At 48.2% G+C, this 17,667-nt stretch overlaps 2 protein-coding genes across 2 annotated transcripts; one reads left to right on the plus strand and one right to left on the minus strand.

The window, feature by feature from the left end:
- The first annotated feature begins 9,636 nt into the window (after nucleotides 1–9,636).
- TMCO6 (transmembrane and coiled-coil domains 6) lies at nucleotides 9,637–15,561 on the plus strand. The gene is made up of 12 exons (XM_075541675.1): nucleotides 9,637–9,797; nucleotides 9,934–10,040; nucleotides 11,499–11,614; nucleotides 11,750–11,933; nucleotides 12,214–12,318; nucleotides 12,675–12,760; nucleotides 12,980–13,096; nucleotides 13,277–13,388; nucleotides 13,501–13,687; nucleotides 13,819–13,913; nucleotides 14,759–14,926; nucleotides 15,189–15,561. Exons 1-12 carry the CDS (start codon nucleotides 9,713–9,715, stop codon nucleotides 15,300–15,302), a joined length of 1,476 nt encoding a protein of 491 aa, XP_075397790.1. The 5' UTR covers nucleotides 9,637–9,712; the 3' UTR covers nucleotides 15,303–15,561.
- On the minus strand, nucleotides 15,528–17,651 carry NDUFA2 (NADH:ubiquinone oxidoreductase subunit A2). Its single transcript, XM_075541676.1, has 3 exons — nucleotides 17,495–17,651; nucleotides 17,264–17,370; nucleotides 15,528–15,839 (listed from the first exon to the last, which is right to left on the minus strand). Exons 1-3 carry the CDS (start codon nucleotides 17,593–17,595, stop codon nucleotides 15,748–15,750), a joined length of 300 nt encoding a protein of 99 aa, XP_075397791.1. The 5' UTR covers nucleotides 17,596–17,651; the 3' UTR covers nucleotides 15,528–15,747.
- Between the last annotated feature and the right edge of the window lie 16 nt (nucleotides 17,652–17,667).

Here is a 17,667-nt window from a genome sequence, read left to right on the forward strand (position 1 = left end):
ACCATGACAGGAAGGATTCTGTTGGGCATCTAGACGTTTAGCTCCAGCCAGTGGCAGGATGACTCATTCACCATCATTCTTCTTCCTGTGTGTTTGTGGAAGGGATGATCCCTAGCGCCAAAGGCCATGACTCTGACCCCCTGAGCCCACTACCTGGGACCTCAGCCTCAGAAAGGGTTCTCTGTCCGTCTTTTCCCACTAGCCTTCCAAGTCCAGTCCCTTGACTGTGCACATGCATTGTCGTGGAGTTGAATTCCAATTCACAGTGAGTGAACCTGTAGGACAGGGTAGAACTGTCCCGTGGGGTTTCTGTAAAAAGCAAGACCAGCACCATATTTTAACTAAAGAGAGAAAAACATACAGACACATGATGTTTACAAGCTGAGGGAAGGACAGAAATGGATTTTACTGATATTTCCTGATGGAACCAGAACCTATGGTGTCACTGACAAGCAGTGGCAGGTGGGACTGATGCAGGTAAGACTCAACAATATAAACCCAGATGACACAGCAGAGAGTGCTCAGGCCCAAACCGAGCATTGGTGAAGACGTGCTGCTGCAGCATATGCCCTGGGGTCCTGAGGAGCGACTGTGCAATTGAGGGGAAATGAATAGACATACAAAGCCTGCAGGGAGCTCACCTTTCCAGAAGTCAGGAACAAGGAAAAAAGAGTGAATGTATTCTCCGGCAGGCTTCTACATACTGCAGACATGCAGGTCCTGTCAATCACACACGTAACAAGGTGGGCAGTGTCTTAACCTTAGATGTCCCTGAGCTCATTGGAGGAGTAACCCAAGACCAGTATTGGGGTCAGGCAGAAGGGAGTCGACTGCCTTGTGAGCAGGGAGAACAACAGAACGTGCTTGCTCTCAGAGATTGATAGCCTTCCGGGCACAGTGAGCAACCGCAGGCCTGTAAGGGCATCTTGAAAGTAGCACTGTTATGCGGGGATATTGTGGGGATGAATTTTTGTCTGAATGTGACTGGGAGTCATCTCTTACTCATAAATGTAAAGGCCTTCCTCCACCAAAGGCGGCCTTTCAGACTCTTAATTATGGGCGTAGAGATTGTGGCCACATGCATTCTCCTCCGGTCCTCAGTCTCTCACAGTATGCCTTTGGAGGGGTAGCCTGTCATAGCAGCAGTCAAGTTGAACATTGATACGAGAAGAGCAGTTGGCAGCAACAGCCCACGAAGGGCTTACTTTTGAGTCTCTGCCCACCTCCGGGGAGGAGTCCAGATGGCATAGTGGTTACATGTTGAGCTGCACGGTCAGCAGTTTGAAACCATCAGTGACTCTGCAGGAGAAAGATGAAGCTTTCTACTCTCATAGGAGTTGTTGTTGTTAGGTGCCATTGAGTTGGTTCTGACCCATAGTGACCCTATGTATCACAGAATGAAATACTGCACGGTCCTGCACCATCCTCACAATTGTTCCTTATGCTCGAGTCTGCGGTTGCAGCCACTGTGTCAATCTGTTTCTTTGAAGATCTTCCTCTTTTCGCTGCCCCTCTACTTTACCAGAAGAAAGATGGGACTTTCTACTCCTGTAAACATTTACAATCTTGGAAACCCACAAGGGCAGTTCTATAGTCCTTCTCCAGGACTGGTCTCTAAAGAGTGCCCATCTTGGAACCCCACAGGGGCAGTCCTACCCTGTCCTTTAGGGACACTATGTGCTATCATTGATTCGATGGCAGTGAGTTTATTTGTTTGAGTTTTCCCGACCATCTGATAGCTGTGGTGCAAACTAGACACTTAGACAAGAAAAGCAGTCAGCAGCAGCGACCCATCCAAGTCTCTGTTGGCCTTGTGCTGAGCCTTGCCTCCAAGTTACCTTCTCCAGAGGCACTGACCTGGTCTCCTCACTGTCTCCTTTGGTGTGAGACCCAGGGACCTGTCATCACATGTTATACTAAGCCTTCGACCAGACCTCCAAACTACCTGCCTTTGCTTAGCCTTCTACCCACCTTTGCCTCTCGTGTGAATTAGTATTTACTTTTGTGGTAACGTGTGTGCCTTGTGAGCCAAAGTTCCAGCAAAATCCTTTGGTTTATTGAGACAATTGCAAATGATTCTCGGCTTGGTATGTTAATTCCTCCCCAAACCCGACATTATAGAAAGACACAACTGAGCGTGCCTGAAGGGCGGTTGCTTGCAACGACTCCCTGTCCGTGCTCTCCACCATTGTGAAGGCTGGAAGTTCATGGAAACATGCAGACACATCTTTCGAATGCTCAGCACCAGGGAGATTCCAACCCCCAACCTTTGTGCTCCAAGCCCAGTGCTTAGCCACGGCGCCACTGCCTCAGATTTTTAACTAGCTCTCTTTCCCATGAGATTTTAAACTTTCTCTACTGACTCTAAGGAGTAGAATTGGGTTTAAGAGAGGAAAATTCACCCGAAGTACAACTCCTTTACTCCTCCCCCACCCCCGCTTTCCTTCCTTATTTCGTGGTTTAAGTAATAACTTTTTGGAAAGTACACATATTCAATAGAGACACGTTGCCAAGTACTTCCTTCCCTTACTATCACCATTTCTCTTTCTGAAGTGGGAATCAGGACAGTTCTTTAAAGAAAAAGTACTTTTATTGATATAAAATTCACGTATCATACACTTCCATAATTAAGTTGCTTTTGAAAAGAGTTGTATAAACATCATCACAATCAGGTCTAGAGCTCCTCCCTCCCTCCTGGATTCATTATTTGTTGTCGACTTCCCCTCACCCTCCTCCCTGATCAGACATGGTATCGCTGATTGTCTCTATGCATCCACTCCTCTGTGCTTCATAAACTGGGAAACCCAACAGAAACAATAAAAAACCAAAACATAATGAAACAAAGAAAACATAATATAAAAATAAAGAGTAAGAAAGAAAAGACCATCAGCAATCTTAAACTAAGCCTGTCGTGAAACAAGCGAGAAATGTTTTAAACCTAGAGCAAATTCAGATTGGGTCAGGAGGGAGATCAACTGATAGTTCCATCCATCCTAATCAAGTTTCCAATGAGCTCTGTCTGAAAGCAAAGCTGTTCTCCTCCCCCAACCCTGGCCAGAGGGGTTTGGGAAACAGGACATTTCTAACATTTATTTCCTAGTTAAGCTATCCCCCTTGCTCAACACCCCCATTCTTGTTTTCCATGAAAGTACACAGAAGTATGCTGATGCTGGGATTGTGAGTGACTCACCTGTTTGGCCAGGATAAACAAAAGTGTTCCCAGAGGGTTAAGTTAAGAGCCAGGTTTTTACCATATTCCTCCCATTCCAGACCTACAGACTTCTGGGGAAAGAGCGACATAACATCTCTTGATGTTCATGTGTCTAATGGGCATGACCTGAAACTGGGAGCCATGCCCCACGGCCAGGTCAGGGTATTTCTAACGACAAGATGTGAGTAGAGGGACAATCATGTTAAATACACTTGTTCTGCAGTCAGACAGTCTGGTTTATAATCTGTTTTATCCCTGACTTTGTGAGACGTGAGCAAGTTCCTGGGTGTTAAATGTCTAGGCTCCCTCTTTGTAAAATGGTTCTGGTTTGGTGTGAGCTTCTTTGTCAATGGAGATGATAATAACACTGTGTTTAGTGAAGCCTTTAGCGCAGAGCTGCAGCTATTGATTTTAGCATTGTTACATCCCATGACACCTGACCTATTTTTGACTCAGAGGGGAACCCCCGTGACAGAGGCGAACTGCCCACAAGCTTTTCTAGCCTATGATCTTTTTAGAAGCAGATCCCCAGCTCTTCTGAACCACCAAACTGCCAAGCGCTTAACAGTTTACCCCACCAGCGTTCCCGATACTGACGTTCGTGCTGATTGTTATTGTTGATCCTGTTCCTCAGAGCCTGAGTCCAGAGGGCTCAGACACTTGAAGCTTGGCCTCTTCAGCAAAGCCCATCACCTTCAGGAAGGCATTTTTGCTGTTTGTTTTAAGCTTCTATTGTGAATTAGGCGGGGATGTGCATAGCAGATCATAATTTCAGGAAGGTGCTCTTCAGAGTTGGGACATTCCGAGTTAAAAGGGACAATGATGTTTCTGTAAAGTTACCTCATACTTTGATTCAAGAAACATCTATTACTACCAGTAATTAGGCTACTTGTTATATGCCCTACAGAAATAAGGAACACAATGGAAGCAGGCACATGCACATCATGCTCATCGCAGAACCATTCACATTGGTGGAAGAATGGATAAGTGAACTTTGGTACATACACACAATGGAACACTATACATCACTAACCAATAATGATGAAGCTCTGAAATACTTCATAGCATGGATAGATTCAGAGGACATGATGCTGACGAAAGTTAGCCAATCACAAAAGGACAAATATTGTATGAGAACACTTATTTTTAAAAAAATTAAGAAAAGGTTTCTACAAAAACGAACATCAAACCAGACTTTGATGGTTACCAAGGTTGGAAGAGGAAAGGAAGGAAGGCGAGGTAATGGACTAGAGGAAGGAAGGAGAGGTAATGGACTAGAGGAAGGAAGGAGAGGTAATGGACTAGAGGAAGGAAGGAGAGGTAATGGACTAGAAGAAGGAAGGAGAGGTAATGGACTAGAGGAAGGAAGGAGAGGTAATGGACTAGAGGAAGGAAGGAGAGGTAATGGACTAGAAGAAGGAAGGAGAGGTAATGGACTAGAGGAAGGAAGGAAGGAGAGGTAATGGACTAGAGGAAGGAAGGAGAGGTAATGGACTAGAGGAAGGAAGGAGAGGTAATGGACTAGAGGAAGGAAGGAGAGGTAATGGACTAGAAGAAGGAAGGAGAGGTAATGGACTAGAGGAAGGAAGGAGAGGTAATGGACTAGAAGAAGGAAGGAGAGGTAATGGACTAGAGGAAGGAAGGAGAGGTAATGGACTAGAAGAAGGAAGGAGAGGTAATGGACTAGAGGAAGGAAGGAGAGGTAATGGACTAGAAGAAGGAAGGAGAGGTAATGGACTAGAGGAAGGAAGGCGAGGTAATGGACTAGAGGAAGGAAGGAGAGGTAATGGACTAGAAGAAGGAAGGAGAGGTAATGGACTAGAGGAAGGAAGGAAGGAGAGGTAATGGACTAGAGGAAGGAAGGAGAGGTAATGGACTAGAGGAAGGAAGGAGAGGTAATGGACTAGAGGAAGGAAGGAGAGGTAATGGACTAGAGGAAGGAAGGAGAGGTAATGGACTAGAGGAAGGAAGGCGAGGTAATGGACTAGAGGAAGGAAGGAGAGGTAATGGAGTAGAGGAAGGAAGGAGAGGTAATGGACTAGAGGAAGGAAGGAGAGGTAATGGACTAGAGGAAGGAAGGCGAGGTAATGGACTAGAGGAAGGAAGGCGAGGTAATGGACTAGAGGAAGGAAGGCGAGGTAATGGACTAGAGGAAGGAAGGCGAGGTAATGGACTAGAGGAAGGAAGGCGAGGTAATGGACTAGAGGAAGGAAGGAGAGGTAATGGACTAGAGGAAGGAAGGAGAGGTAATGGACTAGAGGAAGGAAGGAGAGGTAATGGACTAGAGGCCCAACAGGTGCTGATTTGGGTGAAGGGGAAATAACATCCTGTATAAGGGCCATGGGGTGGTAGGGAGGCAGGCGGGAAGTGGGGAGTAGAGAGACAGACAAAGCTTTGGGCAATTTGCTATGTTGTTTAAGCTGTTGCAGGCAAAAATGACTACCTGGTATGTAAATCCCCACTTAATTCATACTTAGAAGTTCAAAACAAAACACTGAAACATCCATTGCCAGCTTTCTAAGTTCCAGGTCAGATGCCAAGTCTTGGGATTCAGACATGACCAAGATACAGGCCGTTCAGTGCTCTCAGTCATTGGAGGAAGACAAACAGGATACGGAATTACAGTTCAGAGTAAAGAAGGCTCCTACAGAAGGAAACTGGGCCCCTAGGGCCCCTGGAGGAAGGAACAGCTACCCTTGTACGCGACAGGATATGGAGCCAGCTCCTTGCACTGTTACTAGTATTTTCAGGCCGAAAAAGTCAGAAAGATGGTTTGGACAGAGGTCACTGTCTAAGCTGACACTCTGTACAGAACTTAGCTTTTGTTCGGAGGCTTCCCTTCCTCACTGGAAGCAAACTTGGGGTTTTCCATGTCAACCTGTCACATGACAAAGCATACAAGGCAAAGGCCCCATCCCAGCCTAGAGCATGATGGTTGCCCAGGGATGGATGGATGCTGGCCCTGGAGAGAAGGTGGGGAAGATAAGATCATGGTCTGCAGCTACCTACCTGGCTGTTTTGGAACAGACAGAGCATTTCATCCATTGACACCAATGTGAGTGGAGTTAGTTTCAAGAGAAGGAATTTGGTATGAAGAACAATTCTCTCTCCTAAATTTATTTTTACTCTTTTTTTGGTCTGTGGTTCTCAACCTTCCTAATGCCGTTGTGGTGACCTCTCAACCATAAAATTATTTTCATTGCTATTTCATCACTGTAATTTTGCTACTGTTAGGAATCAGCCGACCCCTGTGAAAGGGTCATGACCCCTTTGGGGTCGAGGTTGAGAACTGCTGGTCGAAGTGCTCCTTTTATAAATAGCATATGCCGATCAAAATTCCTAAGTGCCTTTAGGACTTAAGAACACAGAACAGTGATGGCGAGTGGGACGAAGGGGAGACACGTCAAAAGGTGCACCATAAGTAACAGATGTGGAAAGCATTTTGGAAGAGAAGTACAAGATGCCTCACACTTTCATAACAGGGACATTGGTCCTGAAGCTCTGAGCAGATGAACTGCGGTTGAGGGGTTAAATAAGGGAAGATCAGGAGGGGACAGGAAAAATGTTCCAGGTACACAGGGAACAGCCTGTATGCAAGTCCCAGGAGGAAAAGGGCTGGGAGGGCTTGGATACCTAACAAAGAGAAGATTCCACGACAGGTCAAGTGAGGCCTGGTGCCTGTCAAGAAAGGAGGTAAATGTAGGGGCTAGACACGCAAGGCCTAGTTGGGCTACAGTTTGGATTTTGGGTGTGAGGAACTCTCTTCTGATATTCAGTCATATCTCCCCTATGCTTAGTTGAATAGTAGTACTCGGCTGTCTATGAAATAACTATGTGATCCTTAAACAAGCTAACAAATTTTTTTTAACAATTTATTGGGGCTCATACAATTCTTTTCACAGTTCATACATATACATACATCAATTGTATAAAGCACATCTGTACAGTCTTTGCCCTAATCATTTTTTTCTCTTTTCTTCTTTTACATTTTATTAGGGACTCATACAACTCTTACCACAATCCATACATATACATACATCAATTGTATAAAGCACATCCATACATTCCCTGCCCCAATCATTCTCAAGGCATTTGCTCTCCACTTAAGCCCCCTGCATCAGGTCCTCTTTTTTCCCCCCCCCCTCCCCATTCCCCCCTCCCTCATGTGCCCTTGGTAATTTATACATCGCTATTTTGTCATATCTTGCCCTATCCGGAGTCTCCCTTCCCCCCTTCTCTGCTGTCCCTCTCCCAGGGAAGAGGTCACATGTGGATCCTTGTAATCAGTTCCCCCTTTCCAACCCACTCACCATCCACTCTCCCAGCATCGTCCCTCACACCCTTGGTCCTGAAGGTATCATCCACCCTGGATTCCCTGGACCTCCAGCCCTCATATGTACCAGTGTACAGCCTCTGTCCTATCCAGCCCTGCAAGGTAGAATTCGGATCATGGTAGTTGGGGGGAGGAAGCATCCAGGATCTGGGGGAAAGCTGTGTTCTTCATCGATACTACCTCACACCCTAATTAACCCATCTCCTCTCCTAAACCCCTCTATGAGGGGATCTCCATTGGCCGACACTTGGGCCTTGGGTCTCCACTCTGCACTTCCCCCTTCATTTAATATGATATATATATACATATATACATATACACATATATACACATACATACACACACATATCTTTTTTTTTTGCATGATGCCTTATACCTGGTCCCTTGGGCACCTCGTGATCGCACTGGCCGGTGTGCTTCTTCCATGTGGGCTTATTTGCTTCTGAGCTAGATGGCTGCTTGTTCACCTTCAAGCCTTTAAGACCCCAGACACTATCTCTTTTGATAGCCGAGCACCATCAGCTTTCTTCACCACATTTGCTTATGCACCCATTTGTCTTCAGCGATCCTATCATGGAGGTGTGCAGTCAATGATATGATTTTTTGTTCTTTGATGCCTGGTAACTGATCCCTTTGGGACCACTCGATCACACAGGCTGGTGTGTTCTTCCATGTGGACTTTGTTGCTTCTGAGCTAGATGGCCGCTTGTTCACCTTCAAGCCTTTAAGACCCCAGTCACTATCTCTTTTGATAGCCGGGCACCATCAGCTTTCTTCACCACATTTACTTGTTCACCCACTTTGGCTCCAGCCGTTGTGTCGGGAGAGTGAGCATCATAGAGTTCCAATTTAATAAAAGAAGGTATTCATGCATTGAGGGAGTGTTTGAGTGGAGGCCCAAGGTCCTTCCGCCACCTTAATACTTGACCTATAAATATAGACACATAGATCTATTTCCCCATCCTCCTATATATATTTATGTATGTATATATATGTACATGTCTTTGTCTATATATATTTATGTATGTATATATATGTACATGTCTTTGTCTATATATATTTATGTATGTATATATATGTACATGTCTTTGTCTAGACCTCCATGAATGCCCTTTGACTCCTAGCTCTTTCCTCCAACTCCCTTGACTTTCCTCCTGCCCTACTACCATGCTTCATCGCCACCTGGGCTAGAGTATACCTCTTCTCTAAGCAACCTTACCCTTGATCATTTCCCACCAGGCCTGCCACTCCCCCTTCTCTACCATTTGGGGTCCCATGTTTTTCCCTTGTCCCTGGGTTTGTTAACACCACTTCCTTACCCCCCCCTACCCCTCACCCCAAGTCCCCCCGGAACTGTCGGTCCCGTTGTTTTTCCTCCAGATAGTTCATCCAGACATACCTATGGAGTCACTAACATGCACGAAGACAAGACAGAGGAAAACAAAGCAACAGTATACAACCAGACAACAAAACAACAAACAAGCTAACAAATTTTTATGCGGGACAGTGAGATCATTGGATTTGCCTACTTTTTCTCATCTGTGAATAGGAATCATGTTCCTAGTCTCGAACTCTCAATGAGGTAATACTGAACCTTCAGCATTTGGGGCTTTGCGGGGACTGGAGTGGGCGTTTAGTTGTAAATTGATGGGGAAATCTCAGTACCGCTCCTGGTTGTTTGCTTTAAGTGTTCGTCAAGGCACTAGACTTTGTGGTGTGTTTGGGCCGAGGAGGAAGTTTTCGTGCTAAGCGGATGATAACTAGCTTAGGTCACTTTGAGGTAAGGATGAGTTTATTTTCTTAGAATTGGGAAGTAGGGAAGCCAATCAGAGGCCGAGCAGGAGTGTCCGCAAAGTCCGCAGTTTTCCCCGTGCGCGAGGGGCTGGCCCAGTCCCCGCCCACAGCCCCGCCCCTCAGCGCTCCTGGAGCCCCGCCCCACAGCGCTTCTGGAGCTCCGCCCCATTCTGGCTCCGCCTCGCCCCGCCCCTCAGCGCTCCTGGAGCTCCGCCCCACAGCGCTCCTGGAGCCCCGCCCCACAGCGCTTCTGGAGCCCCGCCCCATTCTGGCTCCGCCTCGCCCCGCCCCTCCCGGCGGTGCAAGGGCCACGCCATCTTCCCGCATCTTGGGCCTCGTTGCTGCGGCCCACCTGCGATTCCTCCAGCTCAGCTATGTGGAGGCGACAGCGGGGCCGTTTCCGGCCCGTAGGATGCGGGGTGGAAGAGCTACGGCGCTTCCGGCGGGAGCGGGAGTTCGGTGCGGGTAGCAAGGGATCCCTGGAGTTGGGGGGCGGGGTTGACGGTCGAAAATGGGATGAGGAGGCGCCCTGGGTCGGACTCTCAGTCCGCGGGCCTGGCTTATCTTATCCTCAGCGGGCTCCTCTACCCCCCAGCACTGCGGAAAGCGCGGAGGGACCAGCAGCTGGTCAGCAAGAGGCTGCTGAGAGCCGACCCCCCCAAGGAAGCCGAAAGGGTGGTCTCGATCCTCGGGGAAGCGGAGGTGAGGGGGCCAGGGCGGGGTTAGGGTGCGCGTCGCGCTCCACGCCAGCTGGCACCAAGCCTAGACACTAGCTCCCCCTCCCACAGTTCGAGAGAACTGCTCCAAACCTGAATTTGATCTAATGGGCCAAGCTGGGAAGGGGAGCCCTCTTCCACACTCCCCCTTTCTCCTCCCCATATAAACCGAGTCCTAACACTTCTTAATGAGTTCTTACTTGCCTCGCCTTCAACGCTTGCCTAATGATCTCTTCTCTGGATCCAACAGCAGCCTCCTCACAGGTTAACCGCATCTGTGCTCCTGTCAGTCTAAGGAGCTGTATAAAAACACACATAACCACCCAGATCCTTCCTGTGACCTGCAAAACCCAACGTGATCGAGCCTTTACCTATAAGGCTTACTCATCGCAACCGCACTGGCCTCCTTTTAGTTTCCGGAACAGCGTTCCAGGCAGGCACTTCTTTCCTGTCTCCTGGCCTTTGCATTTTTGACAACTAAAGTGGGTCCTTTGTCGAATTGGTGGCTTCTCTGTTTCTTACAGAGTGAGTCATGTGATTCATGCTTATTCTTGCCTCTCCAACTAGACTTTAAATCCACAATAAACTGCACTCTTTTGTGGTCCTTTGAAAACCCAGCAGCCTGTACAAGATCTAGCACATACAAGGGGATTTCAAAAGGCTTGTGGAAGAATGGAAGTAAAAGATAATGGAGTTTTCCTACAAACTTTTAAGTCCCCTCATAATAGATGCTCAATATTTATTAAATTAATCCCCAAAATTGGTTTTAGCAAGCACTGGATCCTCTGTGCCTCCGATTACATAGCTTATGTAGTACTTAAGTCTAGGTTATTCCATTTGTGGGCATTATGTCAAGATAGTGTACAGGGGCACTGAGAGATAGATGAGGAGCTAGAGGCCCTTGAGGAGCTTACAGCCCAGATGTGATACAGTAATGGAAGGAAACTCGGACACTAAAACCCCTAAGTTTTCCAGAGGAGTGGAAATCTGAAGGGAGTTTGGATCTGGGACAGCCTTCCAGGCAGGAGGAATAGTGCATGCAAAAGCTTGGAAGCATTACCTAACAAGCCATGTTAGGCTACTGAGTGTTGGCCACAATGAGAGGAGGATGTCTAGACTGGTAGGTTAAGCCAGGCTGAAAGATATAAATGTTATTCTTGAAATAACGCTGTATAAAGGTAGCACGGTAAATACTTATTCCTGTTTTTCAGGAAAAGAAACAGGTTGAGATTCTCTGTAAAGTAGCAGGGCTGGTATTAGAACTGGTTTTGATTCCATTCTGTATGCTTCACTGCAAGATTGGTGCCAAGTAGCTATCTTAGTGGAAACAACAAGTTCTGGAGATGGTGCGATATTGGAGGATTCACAGGTGAAATAGGTAGAGTGGGACTTGGGATTTAGTTCCTGGCACCTGGTGTCTTTCTTCTTCTGCCCTGGGCTCCAGATCCAACAGTTCCTGCGGCTAGCCCAGCGGGGGACAGAGGAAAAAGAGAGGGAGAAGGCTCTGGCCAGTCTTCGACAGGGCTTGCAGCACCCCGAGACGCAGCAGGCTTTCATCCGGTTAGTGTGGTGGCATGAGTGGGTGGTTGAGGCTTGGGGAATGGACAGAAGAAAGGGGAGGGTGGTGGTAGACAAAGGGTTGGGGTGGTAGGATGGGTCACAGGCTAAGCAGGGCTTTGGTGTTCACTCATGTAGGCTGGAGACTAGCATGCGGACTCTGGTTGGGCTCCTGACCAGCAACCAGGCCCTGCTGCAGCTTGAGGCAGCTCGGTGCCTGCATGAGCTCTCTCATTCTGACCAGCCTGTGGTGGCTGAGGCCTGCCTGCCAGCCACCTCCTACCTCCTCACCTACCTTTCCAGTCACAGCCCAGACTTCACTGTAAGCCCCATCCCTTCCTACTTTGTTCTTGGTTTGGACTAAAAAGTGGTGCTTTGGGGTCTAGTTTCAGTTGACAAGTAGGAGAACCTGTGAACCCTGATGCCCCAGCAATGTCTACCAGTCATCTCCCACCCTCTTGTGCCCAGTGCCTTTACAGGCTTTCTGCACTGCCCTCTCTCTCCCCACCCCACCCCGGTCTAATGGCAGGAGTCATGTAGTGAGCATTAGCAGTGAGGAAGCCAGGCCATGCAGTTATTTCCCTTCCCCCCACCCCTCGCAGGAGCTGTGTTTGTATACACTGGGTAACCTGATCGTGGGGAGTGAGGCTGTGAGAAAGCAACTCCTGCCACAGGGCATTGTCCCAGCCTTGGCTGTCTGCATCCAGGTGAGTACCTACCTCCTTTCTCCCCGAGTCCCTCTCCCCCCTCACCCCTCTCCATATACCTCACCTGTTTTGATTAGGTTGTTCTAACTTCTGCCCTGTGTAAAGGAGCTGAAAGTCTCAGATCTTATGGCCTAGATCAGTGGTTCTCAACCTGTGGGTCGCAACCCCTTTGGGGGTTGAACAACCCTTTTACAGGGTCACCCAATTCATAACAGTAGCAAAATTATAGTTATGAAGTATCAATGAAAATAATTTTATGGTTGGGGGGGTCACCACAACATGGGGGTCACGGCATTAGCAAGGTTGAGAACCACTGGCCTAGATTGCAGTCAGTGTCCTACCCTGTCTGCTTTTAGTCCCCACATGTGGCTGTGCAGGAAGCCCTTGGATATGCCTTATCCCAGCTTCTGCAAGCTAAGGAAGCTCCAGAGAAGATAATCCCGTGAGTAAAATTATGTCTGGATGTTTTGTTGGGGGTGATCTTACTCAGTGGAGCCCCTGGGTGCCTGTTTCAGCCAGTTCCAAAGTTGTTGTGCATTTTGATGCTGGCTGCGTTTGGCTGGGGAGAGCTTTGGATGTGGATATTTTCCCATCTGCTAATAGAGCAACTGGATTCTTGTCTCCTTATGCCCCCTACTCATGGTTCTGCTTCTGCTGGCAGCGCCGTTCTGGCCTCCACTCTTCCCCAGCACTTGCTGCAGCTGCTGCAGCCAGGGCCAAAGCTGAACCCTGGGGTTGCTGTGGAGTTTGCATGGTGCCTTCACTACATCATCTGCAGGTAACTGGAGTTAATTGGGAAAATACCCAAGACCTTCCTGAGGCTTCCTTCCATGGTACTGGGGTTTTGAACTTCGGTTCTCCCATCTGTGCTGCTCTCATCTTGAGTCCGGGAGACACACACACAGGTTGTTTACCAGCCAAAAAAATGGGATTAACTTCTTGCTTCCTGTATGCGCAGCCAGGTCAACAATGCCCTGCTCATTACCCTCGGAGCTCTGTCCACTCTAGGGCCGCTGCTGTTGGACTTGGCTGGGGCTGTCGAGAGAACTGAGGATGCAGGACTGGAGCTGGTAGGTGACGAGGACAGATCAGGGTCTGAGGGACCTTTCTTTCACACTACACCCCTCTGTTGTGCAGGTAGCCCCGTCTTTCTTATACCTAACCCCCAACTTGTCTTTGCAGCTAGCATGCCCTGTGCTGCGGTGTCTCAGCAACCTGCTAACAGAAGCAGCAGCGGAGGTGGTGGGCGGGCAAATACAGCCCGGTGATGAGCGTGTTCTGGCAGCTTTATTTATCCTTCTGAGGTTCTTCCTCCACAAACAGCCCAGCCTGCTTCCTGAGGGGCTGTGGCTCCTTAACAACCTCACTGGTATGAGCACTCTCTTCCCAGGCGTGGATATTTAAACTAATTTGGGCATACTCCCCATGGCCTGGGCTCAATTGGCTAAGAAGGGGCGAGGGGCACAGGTCTGAGGACTTCATGACCATTTTTTCTTTCAGCAAATAGCCCTAGTTTCTGTACCTCTTTGCTCTCCTTGGATCTGATTGAGCCTCTCTTGCAGCTGTTGCCAGTATCCAACGTAGTGAGCGTATTGGTAGGTATTGGGGTCACCAAGGGACTGGGTAGCCAGTGTAATGGGATCAGGCTTGAGGCCTTATTAGCTGGAACTGGCAGGCGGTGTGTGGTACCAGTCTGGGCACGAATCCCTAGATTGGCTCACCAGTTACAGGCAGACCTCAGAGACATCGCAGCTTTAGTTCCAGGCCATGGCAGAATCTCACAATAAAGCAAGTTACATGAGTTTTTTAGTTTCTGAATGCATATAAAGGTTATGTTGACACTATACCTAGTTTATTAAATGTGCAATAGCATTATGAAAGTCTGAAATACTATGAGAACTTCCAAAATATGACACAGACATGAAGCTATTGGAAAAATGGTACCAACAGGCTTCCTTGATGCAGGATTGTCACATATCTCCCATTTGTTAAAAACAAAAACGCCGTATCTGCAAAGCACAATGAAATGAAATGATGCCTGTGCTAATGTTGGGCAAATCAACTCTCCTTATTGGGGGTAGTAATCCTGCCTCTGAGGGTACTTTTGGAGATTGTAGGACATCCACCTAAAAGTGCTTGGCAATAAGTGCCTGTAATTTTAATGATTTTTATAAATAAAGTACTTGAGAAAACCAAGTGGTCAACAATTACTCTGAAGGATGAGAATGTAGGGGCAGGGAAAGGATGAACAGAAATGAGGATGTTCATACATTGGGGAGAGTAACCAATGTCACTGAGCAATTTGTATAAAATTCATTGAATGGGACGCTAAACTGCTGTGCACACTTCACCCCAAACAATTATTTTTAAGTAAGTGCTTGGCACACTGTCTGGCTCAGGGTGAGCAGATCATTGGTTCTCATTCTGTGTGTTTCTGTAGGTGCTCACAGTTCTGTGCAATGTTGCAGAGAAGGGTCCTGCTTACTGCCAGCAGCTGTGGCCAGGGCCCCTGCTCCCTTCTGTGCTGGCCACATTGGCTGCCTCTGACACTGAAGTAGTGGGCCAGAGTCTGGAGCTGCTGCAGCTGCTGTTTCTTTATCAGCCAGAGGTAGGTTTCTTCTGCCTTGGGTCCCCAGTCCACCTGCTCTGAAGCCTCTGGTCTACCATGGCCCTTTTCTAACTACAGGGTGTTCTCTGGGCCTGGCTGGCTTATGTGGCTTCCAGGCCAGAACCTTCATTCACCGTTTTGTTAGGAAATGAACCCTCATCTAAGTGGTGGGCTTCATACTTTGGCATTGATAGAAAGCTGTGGAAATTGAGTCTTAGGGCAGAGACTCAGGCATGGAATACTTTTTTTCTCCTGCCCGCAGGCAGCCCAAGCCTTCTTGCAGCAATCAGGATTGGAGGTTCTGGATAGACATAAGGAGGAAGCTCAGCTCCAGGACCGTGTGTTTGCTCTCCGGGCGACAGCTCTTCATGGGTGACTTTTTGATGCCACTCAACCTGCTCTAGCTTCATTGCCAGCTTTCTCTTAGGGTCCAGTGGAGGTCCGGAACCATTTGAGGACTCGTTTTCTACTCCAACACCTAAACCAAGACCTTTGGACTCCAAGCTCCTGCACTGTCCAAACACAGGCCCAGAGGAACTCACAATGGTCCACTTAATCTGGGACCCTATAATTTTCTCTTCATGTTTTAGTAACAGATGACTTTTGATGGGACAGAATAAAGATTTATTTTTACATTACAATGCTTTGCCTCAATGATTGAACAGTAAGGGGTAGGGGCAGGGGAGTGAGGAAGAGGACATTTTGAGATAGCATTTTACAGCACAAACTTTATAGAGAGCAGGAAGATGTGTCTTTCCATATTGTACTCAGTCCAGTAGAGCCCAGGCCTGGGCTGCTGCTCTTAGCCCTCCGTCGAGGCTTCAGACTGTGCCGTGCAGCACGTTCTCCACAGCTCGGGTGACCTGATCAGCACTGAGGTTGTTCAAAGAGACATTCTTCTCCTGGCCAAATGCTGAGGAGAGAGAGCAGTCACTAAATATCTGCTCTGCACTGTGGGGTCCGTGAAAGCATAGTTAAAAAGGAGAGGTCTTGTCTTTAATAACCAATTTTTATGTGGACAGGAAAAGTACTAAAATACGACCAAGATGAATTTACAATGCCTAGCATTTACTCGGGTCTCAAATCTAGGAGGCCTAGGTCCCAGGCCTAGGTTATCGAGGCTGAGTGGCACAGCTGGAAAGGCAGGCCTTTCTGGTAAGTTTTAAAGGGCACTGCCGACATTGTAAAGGAACCCACATGGCACAGTGGTTACCCAATTGCCTGCTAACTGAAAGGTCAGCTGTTTGAGCCCAGCAGAAGCTACTCCGCACCCAGATTTGGCAGTCTTCGTAAAGAACACTCAGAAACAACCTAGCAATCTATGGGCAGCACCACGTGTCCATGACGTTGCTACGAATTGAAACTGACTTGAGGGCTATGAGTTGCTTTTTCGACAGGCATTTGTATCAACCACTGTGCCCAGTTCATTGCATGGGCTTAACCTTGTCTGGGTGTCTACTCTGGCTCCTATAGCCACCTAGCACAATACCTAACTCGATACACTAAAGTTACTTGTGACTGGCTCCCCTCTGGGCTACTGGCTCTTGGAAGAAGTTTGTTTTCCTCCTCAGGCACACCTAGTAGTGCTGATGTCCACTGGTAGCTGACCGAATCTGCCCTGGGGGTGACGATCCCCTTGCTCCTACCTCAAATGTAGGGTAGAGTTAAAAACTGTGATTAAGAGCCCACTGTTCAATAAACAAAGACATCTCTGGGTATTTACTATGCACCAAGTACTGCACTGGTGGTAGATACATAAGTAACCATGACAATTTTGAAAATTTGAAATGGGGTAATATGACTAAAAGGAGCTGGAGTTATGTTACTTGAAACCACAGGGAAAAATGGAATTAAAAGAAAGTGGATTTTTCCCATGAACTTTTGGACACACCCTTGTACAAGGTACTCCAACGTGAGTAATAACAGAACCCACCAGAGACGGCTGGGAAAGGTGCACTCTATGGCAGGGGAAACGTGAAGGCTCAATTCTGTCATGTCTTAGCTGCAAACCTTAACGTGTCTTCCTTCAAATTCTGTTCCAGTAAGTGCTCAGCACGGAATCACTATTATAAAAGGTTGATTCGCACACTCTATCTGGAACACCGATTCCCACCATATCCTTTCCTCCCTGTCTGAGGCCTGTTTTGACAACAAAACCCAAAACCACAGCTCCCAGCCCATCTCCACATAGATGTTGCCACGGAAACAAAACATACGATAACTCTGAGAACGAAACTTTCGGCTGCGACATTAACATCAAGGTCGAAGTCACAGTCCCTCTGATTTGGGGGCGCCCTTTCTCCATCCCGTCCCTGCACCGGGGTCCCACGGGCTCACCGTAGCGGGCCCAGAGCTTGGCTTGTACATCGGAGCACTCGCGGATTAGGATGGGTAGGTCGGGATTCGTCTTCTTCAGCTCCACGTACTTTTTCTCGATGAAGTCCCTGCAAGTACGGCAAGGGCGGGCGGGTGCCGTGTGGGGGCAGGCTTCCCCACCCCCGAGGTAGGTAGAGGTCGTGACCCTGGGGTCCCCAAAGCCCGCCCGCTTGACCTCGCCGCGCCTCTCACCTAACGCCCTGGCTACCCGGCGAGCGCTGGCATAAGTGGATGCGAACCTCCCGAAGTGGCAGCTTTGCCCCGACGCTTCGCGCAGCAGCGGCCGCCGCCATCTTCACGTACCCAGAAGCTCTTTGCCCCAGTCCCGCAGCTCGACCTTTGCGATAGGTTGGATGACGCAGGGG

Source organism: Tenrec ecaudatus, chromosome 2, assembly GCF_050624435.1.
Source record: "Tenrec ecaudatus isolate mTenEca1 chromosome 2, mTenEca1.hap1, whole genome shotgun sequence".
Lineage (NCBI taxonomy): Eukaryota > Metazoa > Chordata > Mammalia > Afrosoricida > Tenrecidae > Tenrec > Tenrec ecaudatus.

Bases quoted from the DNA above. Each gene is read 5' to 3' on its own strand.
- TMCO6 (XM_075541675.1), top strand. From the start codon at position 9,713: ATGTGGAGGCGACAGCGGGGCCGTTTCCGGCCCGTAGGATGCGGGGTG. The intron at 12,761-12,979 runs GTGAGTAAAATT...TTCTGCTGGCAG, and splicing joins GCTCCAGAGAAGATAATCCC to CGCCGTTCTGGCCTCCACTC. The intron at 13,097-13,276 runs GTAACTGGAGTT...CTGTATGCGCAG, and splicing joins CTTCACTACATCATCTGCAG to CCAGGTCAACAATGCCCTGC.
- NDUFA2 (XM_075541676.1), bottom strand. From the start codon at position 17,595: ATGGCGGCGGCCGCTGCTGCGCGAAGCGTCGGGGCAAAGCTGCCACTT. The intron at 17,371-17,494 runs GTGAGAGGCGCG...CCGTACTTGCAG, and splicing joins CCGGGTAGCCAGGGCGTTAG to GGACTTCATCGAGAAAAAGT. The intron at 15,840-17,263 runs GTGAGCCCGTGG...CTCTCTCCTCAG, and splicing joins CAAGCTCTGGGCCCGCTACG to CATTTGGCCAGGAGAAGAAT.